At 41.4% G+C, this 12495-nt stretch overlaps 1 protein-coding gene across 7 annotated transcripts in view; it reads right to left on the bottom strand.

Moving 5' to 3' along the window:
* The window catches only part of EVL (Enah/Vasp-like), a 141313-nt gene that overhangs the window by 56277 nt on the left and 72541 nt on the right, over positions 1–12495 (bottom strand). For all 7 annotated transcript variants that reach the window (XM_079308181.1, XM_079308183.1, XM_079308182.1 and 4 more), the window contains exons 2-3: positions 9282–9450; positions 2707–2884 (exon numbers count right to left, since the gene is read on the bottom strand). In XM_079308181.1, coding sequence (XP_079164307.1) covers positions 2707–2884; positions 9282–9450 — 347 coding nt within the window. The remainder of the gene's footprint in view (positions 1–2706; positions 2885–9281; positions 9451–12495) is intronic.

The raw sequence follows: 12495 nt of genomic DNA, 5'->3' as shown, positions 1-12495 counted from the left end.
TGCTACCATTTTTTCAAACTAATTCATCTTAATGCACCATTCAAACCTCCACACCATTACTTTGTGTCAAGACCAGTTATCTTCCCAAATGTAACAGTGCCCTGACTGCACTGAGGGTATGATGCAGTCTCATATCACTACTGCTGTAGTCTACCATGATTAATTCCAGTTTATGGAAGTGAGTAGTAGAATGGAGAAGCAGCCATGGAAGCCAGAATCCATTCAACTATGGGAGGATCAGCAGCACTCAAATGTACTAATGTCTCAGTGGGGACTACAGGAAAAAACTAAACATTAGAAATAGCACGTGCCAAGTAGTGCACACAGCACATTCCAAACTGCAGAACAGCAGGTAGGGTTTGCTGCCCTGAGAAGGTGGCACAGGGAGACTCTGCTTCACCCTGAGGTTTTGGTTGAGCTTTTTATGAGTGTGTGAGCAGTTCTGGGCATACAAATGCATACAAAGCTGCCATCCATCTGCATAGCACAGGGACAACTTTAATACATGGATGCATAGATATAATAAATACTTTTATTCCTAATGATTTTTCCATATGAAAAAAGCAGACCCTAATGCAGCATGCAGGCAGCAGAATGGATGGAGTGCACAGGCAGTGGCAGTGCCTGGAAAGATATATATGGATATGTGTGTTTGTGTGAATTACTGCTCACATTAATTCATGCCCACAAAAGCTTAAGGGCTATAGAAGCCTGGAAGAGCAGATATGAAAAAACATTTTATACCTTATATCCATTATTCTTTAGCTGTCAATTGGGATGCTGAGATCACTGCAGTAACAGGAAAATTTATGATGATATAAAAAGCTTCATTGTGATCCATTATAAATGTGTAGCTAATATTAAAGAGAAATACCCCTGCAGATAAATTTAATAATTTAAAAGAAAAAAATAAAAATTAGCATTTTTGGAATTTGTTTCATAGAATCAGAGGGTTTTAGAAAAAATGCTGAAATTCCCTTTAATCAAAATTTCAGTTTTTGACAAGTTCAGCTGTAAAGCATGGGACAACTGGCAATCTTTGAAACTTTCAACCTTCATGTATGAGACAAAAAGGGTTGCTGAAGACTGGATGCATACCAAACCATTCTTTTTTGTCCAGAAAAAAAAGTTTTTTAACTATGACCCAATTCACACCTTTGAATGTGACAACTACAAACTCTAAATACAAGCTCTGTGGTATGGACAAAATGCAAATTATTGGTGGCTGCATAAACTTCTCAAAAATTTAATTGGCTTTTCAAGTGCTCAAAACCACTTTTTTCAAAATACCTGTTGTTCATTGCTAAGTGTAGCCAACATAACTTAAGGCAGTTTCTTGTATTTCAGCCTATGAGCAATAAATTCTTATCCTGAGACTTGTGTTTCCACAATGCACCTCCCTGAAGCAAACTCAAAATCCTGCCAAAAACTCACTCCCTTTGATGGGAAGAGACAGATGGGAAAAAAAACCAACCAAATTTAAGGACTTTTGGAAGAAAGGCAGACTCATGACAGACATGAAACCAATCACTACACCCAGACAACAGTCAAAGCATCCAAATTTGAAGGTCTAAAGGGCTGGGCACATCTGAGCAGCCAAAGAGCTCTGTACTCTTCAGCCTTTCACAAGTTCAGGACTGGTGAATCTTGGTCAGATTTCCTCCTGAAGTCTCCTGCTGTGGCACAACTACAGCTGAAAATGTTCAAGATTAAGAAAGCAGAATTAAGTACTCAGTACTTCCAAATATAGCAAAGAATTTGAAATATGTCCTGATTTTGTATGAGTTTTGCATTTGTCAGCTTAATAGAACAGAAATAGCAAAATAAAAAATCTGAATTCTTATCTTACAAGTACACCTTTTAGTAAGACACATTTGTGTATGGCAGGTTGTCAGGAGACAATCTTTCTCTATAGAGCTGCTGTCCATCACCAGTGACCACCAGTGAAACCTGGATGGCAGCAAGTGACGCAAACTTTGACTCACTCTGTTTGCAAAAGGAAAATAAGGCTGTGGTGTGTGTTTTTGCAGGAAAAAAAAAAGACACTGCACAAGGACTGCTCTGTTCCCAGCCCAGGAGCTGCAGAGAGGTCGTAAGCGTGTAACTGAGGGCAGTGCTTCATCCAGATACCACAAACCAGAAAATGGTTTCCACTGAAACTAAGAATTTATTTTGGGCCCAGTTCAAGCTACTGCAATGACAAATTCACAGAACAGCAAACTTCACCACAAACCTCTTCTACAGTCAATAGTAGTGTTCAATAACCAAGGTGCCACACACTCCTCTTTTGGAAAGCTGACCCACGAGAGCCAACAGCTGAAGCTGGCCCAACACACTGGAAATACCACTCCAAGCTCTATCCTGGAAGATTTTGCTCATTTTACTCTAGCTTCTGTTTACTTACATTTTATTCTGCCTTTTCATATGTAAAACAACACATATACAGATCCACATAAATCAGTGTGCCTGCTAAGGCATTCCCAAATAACTATTTGTTTCCTACGGTGAGTTAAGGCATCATAAAAAGTCAGCAGAAAGGGAAATAAAATCTGAAAACATGCAATTCATACCACAGCAAACGCTGATCTAAAGGCTAAGGTTTTTTATTATAGCGTGTTTTATAATGGCATAATATCCAGCACAACTGCACTAGGTGATTGGTAACAAGCACTTTAAAATGTCACAGATTAAGAGAGATTAATTTACCTCCATCCTGTGAGTTCATGATATTCAGAGCAAACAGCATTGCATTGGAGAATGTGGTAGCCTCTTCCTTGCTTGCAAAATTCAAGCCATAGACCTGCCGTGCGTCGCGCCATTGATGAAAGGTAGGGGTGGCTTGATTGTACTTCAGTCCTTTCACAATTGAGTAATTAATCACTACCTGTGATTAGGGACAGAGGGGTAAGGATTAACAGCAGCACTGTTTTCTGTGGGAAAAAACCCACCCAACCCTGTGTGAAGGTTACCTGAATGGGTAGAGGCAGTTCCTAGGCAGCTCCTACACGCTGCAGGGTAAGGCAGTGTTTGTTTCAGTGACAAAGACCCACATCTGGGGTGAGATTTACAACAATTCGCTTCAGCCTCGGGGACTTGCAAGCCAGTTTTGCAAAATCTATTACCTGTTCGTGTTTTCTACAGCACCGGCACAGGATGCAGCTGTGCAGATGCTGCAAACAGCTGTCAGGAGCCAGGGCCAGCAGCTGTTTCCATCTTTTGGAGGATGATCATGCCCAATTGTTAAAAAAGGAGCCAGAGAGAGCTCTTGGCACTAACCTTGCCCTATAGCACGTAAGTGACTCATTGCACCCACTTTGCTTTCCTTCACCCATGTGTCTGATCACCACCAGCTTCTTGTGCTTTGACTTTTTCTTTAGAATCAGGCAATGACAAACCTAGAAAACCATTCCTCTCCCACCTTCTCCCTTGCTGTACATGTGGTGCTTTCCAGGCAAAGGGTGACTGCAGCAGAAGGCTGTTTCTTTTGCAATTTAATCTGCTAAATACAATGAATGTCCTGTTTATCCTTGGGCAGGGCATTGGGACACCCAGCTACACAGTACAGCTGGGATGCAGACAGAAACCTCCAGTGCTAAAAGTGTGAGCTGCTCTAGCTAAGGGTGGAGAGTCAGGAGTGTCCACTGCACCACTGTACCACTTTGCACACAGAATTTATGTTACAGGTGGACTCCACATACCAGAAAACCTACCAATACATTTTTTTGCAGTCCAACCAGCATTTTGGAAAGTTTTCTGTTAAGAGTATGATTGCAACTAAAAAGCTTCAGTGCGTTTAATTAGTCCAACAATATTTTTGGTAGATAACTGACAATTCTTAATTATACAGGCAGACTTTTAAAACTAATTTCAGAGATTAACGACTCCTAGCTGTGAGTTCTGAATTGTCAGTGGATTGGCAGTTTAAACTGGCAGAGAAACATTAGAGCACCTAACAAAGAACAAATTGTTTTACACACGTTAGTATTTTTGAAGGGTAACACTGTCTCATTGATATAGTTAACAGATGTAACTTTACTATATTAATAAACAAAAATTATGGAAACAATCCACTAGCCCTCTAGATGATTACAGATATACTCTTATTTCTAGGATGCCTTTACTTACAGACCCAGCATTAGAGAGTGATGTAGAAGATAGGCTTTGAATACTTGATCTAGCTTTAGGCACAAATAAGATGGTCCAGCTGTTGCACTCAACCTGTATCATTACTAAGGCTCCATGAAAATGCATTGAGAAGCAATCAGACCTACACTGCTTTTTTTGTCACATTTCATTGAGAAATTCCTGACCTGTGAGCCAAAGGAAGATGCAGCCCTATGCTGGGTATGCAGGCTCCCAAGAATTAGTCCCCTAGAATTGGGAACTGTGTCACCTACATGCCGTGTGGGAAGACACACACACCAACCAGAATGAAGTGGAAACTGGTCACAGCAAAGGCACTGAACTTCCTTGGATAGCCTTTTCTCCTTGAAGAATTGTGACATCACCCCCATTCTTCTGCTGAGCACTGGGAGAGCCTGTACCAATGTTGCTCACACTCAAAGAGTCTCCTGAGCATCAAGTAGACTCATGCCTGGATTTATAAACTAATAGTTTTAACATGGACCAATTTTTAAGTCTTCCAACCATTTTTGAGTAGACTAACTGAGGGAATGCATAGGCAGTGTCTTCAGAAAGATTGTGAGCTTCTACCAGGCTTTCAAAATGAGTCTTTCTGACCTACTAGCAGAAACTTCTGTTTCAAAGAACACCACTATCAAAGCCCAAAGGGCATCAGAGGGTGCAGTGCAGCTGTATAATGAAAGACAGAAACTGTAAAAACCTACGCCAAAAATTGTTTAATGGAAGTCAGGTAAACTGTTCAAAACTGACTTCCAAAGAACTCCAAGGATCTTCTTTGTTCTCAGGGTTAGATCCCTTTAATTGAATAAAGAGAGAATTTGAATGTTGACCTTCAGTAATCATCAGGATGCCCACACACGTAATACCTTGTATTCAAACTCAAATCAGAGAGTTTACTGAGAAATGAATCACTGGGAAATGAAACTTGAAATAGCCAGAGTTTCATTTTTATCTCCTTTGCTCATGTTTATAGAAAATGGAAAAAAAGAGGAGTGGATCTCCTGCTGTTATTAAGAATGAGTGCACAAAAGTGTCTTGTACAGATGGTGTAGAGATCTGCAAGGCACATGATGATAATGAAGTGCTTCAGAGCAGTAATTAAAATGAAGAAGGTCTCCCTGTTTGAAGCATACGGTTTTTTTACAGGTGCTTCTAAGAGATCTTTACTCTAAAGCTTCATATGTCAGTATGACAGCACATCTGCCAGGCTGAGCAGACCAAGAGTTCATCTTTTAATCTTCAGCTGCAGTCTACAATAGGTGAATTGGAGAAGCCCTTACTGGAAATCTTGAAGAAATAAATAATGGATTTGTCCATGGCAAACAGTTCTTCCTATCACTTTTCCCCTGTAATTTGACTTAAAAGCTGAAACATGACATTTTATATGCCACTCTTTTCAGCCCTCTTTTAGCATTTTATATCCTGAAACAATGTAGTCTTACTGATATATCTTACTGATATAAATGTCTGTGCTGTTTTGAAGCCTGTTAAATTCAAAACCTCAAAAAAGCTCAAAACCAAGAAGCTCTTCCTTGTGACTGCAGAGCTGTGAGCTGCCAGCAGCGACGAGGGGGGTGGCTGATGGGATTTAGGGGAATGGGGCTAGAAGGGATGGAGTGGCTTCAGGGAACACCTGAGCACAGGAGGAGCTCCCACACAATCCTCACCACCAACACTCCTGCTTATGAAAGCAGGACAAGACAATTGCTTGTTCCTGCAGAGTGGAAATGGCTCAGCAGCCTGGCCCTGCCATGCTGCCAGTGCTCAGGATCACCTCTCAGCAAGGATGGAAAAACTGCTACAGCTGAGGCCACATTCTTTACTTCTGTAGGCAGGCTCAAACCTGAGGAACTTCTAATAAGTCACAACAGTGATTAATTGGTTCTTTCTTTTCAAAAACTGTGGTTAGCTTATATCCCAAGAATCCCATTCCTGTTCCAGTCTTGGCTGGGGTTCACATGTAAAATGTCTCAGCTCCCCCAAGGCCCTGTTTCTGCATTCACTTCTCAGCCACATGAACACCCAGCCCCTCAGGAGATGTGATTCACTTTTGGGCTGCTCCTCCTCCCTGCCTGTTTGTTCAGCATGTGCCTCTGGGTGATGAGATCAGGCTGAACTGACATCACTCGATGTAAAGCCCTAATTTTAAACCTCCACTTGATCAGGACTCTGGAATGGGGAGCTACTGCTTTTTAGCTTTGTGAACTGAAGTTCACACATCACCTTTACAACAGGCCAGGTGACAACAACAGCTGGTGAGTTGCAACATGGGTGCAAAAGATGTGATTGCAATTGTTGGCTTCAAGAACCACAGAATCACCCAATTATTCAGGCTGGAAAAGGCCTCAATGAGCATCAAAACGAAGCATTTCCACAAGGAAACATCAAAGCTTATGATGTGGAGTGACTGTAACACTGATCTGGCCTTAGCTTCAAACCAGGTCTGGCCTCTGTGGTGACTCCAAAGTGTCAAGACTGTAGCTGTGGATTTCTGGGCTCCTGCTCAGGCCAGCAGGAGCTTGTGCAAGGCTGCAGCCCAGACCATGGCCACTTCCTGAGCAGAGAGCAGCCCCAGCTCTGCTGCTCCACAGACCACATCTGTCTGGGGTGAACTCTGCAGACACCTCAGCTAGAGAAGGAGATAAGGTGATGAGGAGATAAGATAAGCACAATGAGAATGCAGTACAGCACATGCACCAAAAAAGGGATAGGAAACAGAAAGGCAGCAAGACAGAGACAAGGAGTCTGCAGAAGACATGTGGAAAATTAAAAAGAGGATGAAAATTAAAGAGAGATATTATTCGAGGTGTAATATAAACCAACAAAATTAAAGGGAATAAAACATCTCTTCATCAGGCAGGGATGAAGCCAGGAAGATTAGTCTGTGCCTTGACAAAGAGTATGTAAGAAAAGTGTAAATTGTTCCTCCATGGTATTGTTGTGCTACATATTTTAAACCAGTTTCTCAAGTCTTCAAAAATCTGTGTAGCTTCATAAGCTTCATCATATGCCAAATCACATTTTAGCTGAAGATTGGTCCTTTCCAGATAAATCTGTCTTTTCTGGCAAATCAACAGCTTTACTAAAGCCTCAGTTTCTGTGAGATCTAACAGAACTTGAGAGCAAGCATGAAATGGCTTGAACATAGAATTATTTTAACGGAAATTCATTTCTATTCTCTTTAAATGCAAATACTTAGCAAGCCAAGCAAGCTTACGACTCCATGTGAGACTCATTAAAAATATATTAAATTCTGAATCTTGAGACTTTTAAGAGTGTTCCTTTGAATACTACTATGCTACACGGTCTCAACTTCATTCATAATACTGGATTTTTGTAGTCATATATAAGGGGAACACTTTGTTTAAGGCAGTTTTAAGCAACTAAGATAAGTGACAATATTTTCTGTTTATTTGAAAGAGGATTTTTAGTCTTTAAACTCTAGAGAAATTTATTCTTCTACCTGTTTCCTTCTGAAGTGAGATGATTTCTAGTTAGCATGCAGCATCTTCACAAGTTGAAACATTTGCAAGCAAATATTACAGTTAATGCAAAGCATGTTCAAAGTGCAGCTTAAGATTTGACTTTTTAATGTCCTACTCTTTAAGCTGCATACTCTGATGAAGACAGACCCCTGGTACTTAGTCTCCCTTACATATATACATATTGACTTTATGACTTCTGCTTCTTTAACACCAACTATTCAGTCCCATCTTATATTGCAGTCACATGAAAATAATTTACATTCACCTGCTGGCTAGGTAAAATAAAGAACTAGCACGGCCTGGGACAAAGCAGTACTGGCTTTCATAACTGACTAAGAAGACAATGTATTTCACTTATTTTTGAAAATATTTTCTCTGTCTGAATGGAGCTGCTTTCATATATTGCCTCTTCTCTATGGAGAAGGATAAAAGCAATTGCAAGACTTTTGGCAGATGTTTGAAAAGTGCACTGCAAGGAGCTGAAAACCAGTGTGCTCAAAACCCGCCTATTTTTGTTCTGCTTTTACTTTTTCAGAATGATGACTATGTATATGCATGGAGTAGCAAAGCCATTTCCACCTCCAGAAAGCAACCTGTGTAACTTTCCCCAGTTGGCCCAAGCATCTTTACAGCTGTCAGCTGAGGATCATCAGCATTTCCACAAGCAAATCAACCCATTCAACATTTGTGGCAGCTGAGAGGTGGTGGTGCCCTGGCTCCTTCTCTGGGTTGGCCTGACCTGGTTTAGCTTGGCTGGATTAGCCCTGTCCCTGCCAATCCCACACCAGCAGCAGTGCTCACTCACCTTCCCAGGAGGCAGCAGCACTCCTGAGCCAACAGGCAACCACTGGCCCACTTTTCCCTGATCCTCGTGCCACTCAGAGGGATCCAGGTGAGCATCAGAGGGGACAGGGTGGCTGCTACTGCCAGCCAGCCTCATGCCAGCACACGGGGGGAGCCCTCACCTCTGAAATTCCTGCTCTAAAATGCAGGTACTGCACCACTGCTGCACTCAAGGAAACTTTTGTTTGGGGTCCAATTGTGACACTCATCCAGGGAGCTCTGATGGCATGTGCTGTCCAGCACACCACACACCGGGCTGAGCATTGTGGCCACTTTGATCCCACTTCTGATAATCTAAATCCCATATTATTCCTTTAATACCCAAGGAGGTCCTGCAAAATTAGTCCGCTGTAAATCAGATCACAGTGTGCACCTAGGATTTTAAAATGCATTACGAGGAACTAATTGCTTATCACAGCAATGTAATAACCACACTTTGTGGGACAGTGGTGCAGAACAATTAATTTTTATTTCTATTCTTAATGTAGTAATAGAAACAAGTAAAAAGTAATTTGGGGGGAGCTGAGAGCAAAGCCTGCAGAGTGAATAAGACTCATTTCACAAGAAAAAAAATTGGGGAAAAGCATTTAAATCTCTTTGGCATCTACCAAACATTCTTTTTTCAAATAAGTAATAATAGTTTATGATACATTGTGTGTGCAAAAAAATTATAGAAGAGCTGAATCACTGGAGTGTAAACAGACTAGTAGGCACCATGCAGGGAGCAGGAAATGTTGCATTAGGTATAGAACTGAGGTTACCAAATGAGATCAAAGGTTAATTTACAGGAAACTTGATATAGTTACTCACTTGTTGATCCTGCAGTTTAACTCCCACCACCCTGAAGGTGTTTGTGGCCGTGTTGTGGTAAATGTTGATTCTGCTGAATCCCTGCTGTCCAGGTTTGATTGGCACCCATTTCTTACTGGTATCGTCATAGACCATAACTGAAGCTCGGGCTTGGCAAATACTCTGTTCACTGGGGAGAAAAACAAAAAAAATCAGGAAAGAAAATAGTGAATTTCCTGCTTATTGCTTATTACTTAAAACTTCTAAAGGAAAAAAAGAAAACAACAGAAACATCAGTATTACTTTCAACATATGTTTTATAAGAGGTCTGCTAATCCTTTGAATGCAATCTGTTAAATTAAAGCTGACATGTTATGTGTTCACAGACTTTAAAAACCTCCTGTATGCTGCTGTTTTGAACCAATAATCTATTTTATATAAAACATTAAGCCCTGAGAAATAACCTGAATCACATAAACATTATGAAAACTGTCCAACAGTATGAATGCTCTATTTATTTTATGTATCTATTGGCAAGCGAAGCCTTTCACATTTGCATGAAAACCTAGCAATATTTTACAGCTTGCTGACAAAACAAACGTGACACCCACAGCTGAGTTATACATTTAAAACTGGAAGCAAGCAGACCTTGAACCAAAAGCCATGCTAGGTAAACTGAAGAAATCAATTAAGTTAATCCAGCTGACGCCTAATACCCAGAGCCACTGACGCACTCAGAAGTCCCAGAACACACAGGGCAAAACACACAGAAATGCTTTTTTCCTTCATCCTAGTGGCAAAGAAAGTGGGGAAGGGGAATCCATGAATGTGGATGCATGCCAGCCTTAAAATACATAGCCACTACATTGTACAGTGTAAATAAATACTTTTCTCGTTTAGTGTGAAGAAACTCCTTAAACTCCTTAATACATTCCCTCTTGTTTATCAGTCATATCCTGACTAATATACTTATAGAGAATCATAATAAAACACACCCTTCAAGGACAATAAATGCCACTGGCAAATGCTGTGACATGTCAATACAGGCTGGAATTTCAGTTCTGCTCTCCTGACTTCCCAGCCACTTTTCTTATACCATAGGAAATAAAAGTTGAAGAAAAAAAAATGAATCCTGCAAGTTTTGGAGATTTGAGATCTTTAAATGTAACAATTTTTTTCAACAAGCAAATAGTGCACCTTATGATGCATTTAAGATTCAGTTATTACATCTAAATGAAACTGTTGAGATCTATGTCCTGCAAAAACTTTAAGTTCATGACTGTCCTGTTCACTTTAGACCTAAATATAGATACATATACCTCCCTTCCTTAGCCCAAGCCATATTAAATAATTTTCAACAATGCAATGGCAAGTGGTTAATCTGCTTTGCACACAAATCCTTTTCCTCCCTCTTTGTTTGGGTTTGCCTCCCTTGCATGCACACACACACACACACAAGAAGAAGCTCTTGGGTGATGCTCAACCATCCTGCTGCACTGCCACTGTGCCAAATTACACCACTTGTAAATTATACCAACTGCTGCACACCCAATCCTGCCTGACCCCATCACTGTCATCATTTTAATGAAAGGGAGCACACTACTTCAAGTATTAAGAGGATTTGGGTTGATTACAGCAGCAATTTTCAATCTTTTCTCATCTGTGGATCTCAAAAAGATTTCCAAGGCAGATGTATCCCCCATGGTACACTAAAGCCTACTGACTCTGCCTTGTTTTGTCAATCACTTTGCACAGCCTCCAGGTAGCCCACAGGCCACCTCCAGCCTGTGGGTAAGAGCCTGGAAAGTCCTCAGAGCATTTATAGAGGGAGCAATGATGCCAGCAAACATCTCTATAAAGAATAAGGCAGGAAAATTCGGAATAAATTTTATTTTTATTGTGTATCATAGAAACAGCTACATTCTGTTACCAGAGCAATATATTCAGATCAAAACATTATTTTATTAATATTGTTCAGAAGTCATAAAATCCAGCTCATCCACCGGTTGCTATTGCTTTGTGAGATACCTGGAGAACAGCTGTGCCTTTGCTGATGTACTTACCCAGCAAACACCTCTCCCTCCTGTTTTTTAAGGTGAGCTAATGTCTTGTGGCAGCTTCTCCATATCTGACACGAGCAGCTGAGGGATTTGAGCTCCTTCCAGCCTGCCTAATCCTCCAACTGCTGCAAGAGCTGCAGCCTGGCAGCAGTGGCAGCATTGCCTGCATCCTCCAGACCTGCTGGGGGACACTCAGTCTGCCTTGGATTCACACACAGGGAGAATGGGACAGAAATGCACAGGTACAGTGGATTGCCTTTGTCATATGGAAGTGGAAAGGCTAAAAATAATCCCCAGTGCAGTCTGCTGGGTGGATGGTGCTCACCTGCCTTTGCTATCAAGTGTCTTGTACCCCTGGGAGCATCAGCTGCCCAGGGCACAGCAATCCAGTGAGCCAGGGCTCCAGGAAAATATTGTTCCTGGGGGAGGCACACTCAGCCACTGTGACTACACGTCTTTCTCCTCAAGCCTTGCCAACCACTACAAGTCCTGCTGTACACTAAAGTGAGCAAGAGTGCATGACTGGCTGCACCAGAGCAAGCCTAAAACCCAACACTGTCTCCATTTCAGATGGACTTTGGAACCCACGATTACCATGAGCTGCTAAATTAGTCAAAATTAATTAAATTATCCTTACAACAAAGAGACTACACCTAACCATCCAGACATGAGGGCCTTAACATGGCATTGCTCACAATGCATACCCAAATCCCAGTGGATACAACAACTTTGCCTTTACCAAAATCAGCAGCAAAGGAGCTGCCACTGCCCTGTGGCTGAACAGACTTCAGGAGCAGGGTTTGCTGCACCACAGCCAATTGTTACTGTGACATAAAGCAACAACACATCAAGCTCCATCCCTGCTCTCCTGCAGTCAATGGAAGTTTTTCATTCATTTAAATGGAAACAGAATTGAGCCTGTTATCTGGCCTCCAGTGAAATAACAGAAAGGAACATAAAACAGCACACGAGGGGAATCCTTTCCTGCAAAGCACTTCATCAATCTTTCAACATCCAAAATGCCCCCAGGGACCCATTGCTAGCTTGCTGTCTTATCCTAAATGGAGGTGTAGCTCTTTATCCTGAAGACTTTCTACTCTTCCTATGCATAAAAGGCACAACTGTCCCACTGCTGATTCAAGAGGCTTCTCTACAAACAGCCCAGAAAATGTTCC

Source organism: Erithacus rubecula (genome assembly GCF_903797595.1).
Source record: "Erithacus rubecula genome assembly, chromosome: 6".
Classification (NCBI taxonomy): Eukaryota; Metazoa; Chordata; class Aves; order Passeriformes; family Muscicapidae; genus Erithacus; species Erithacus rubecula.
This window is presented reverse-complemented; position numbering and strand designations above follow the sequence as displayed.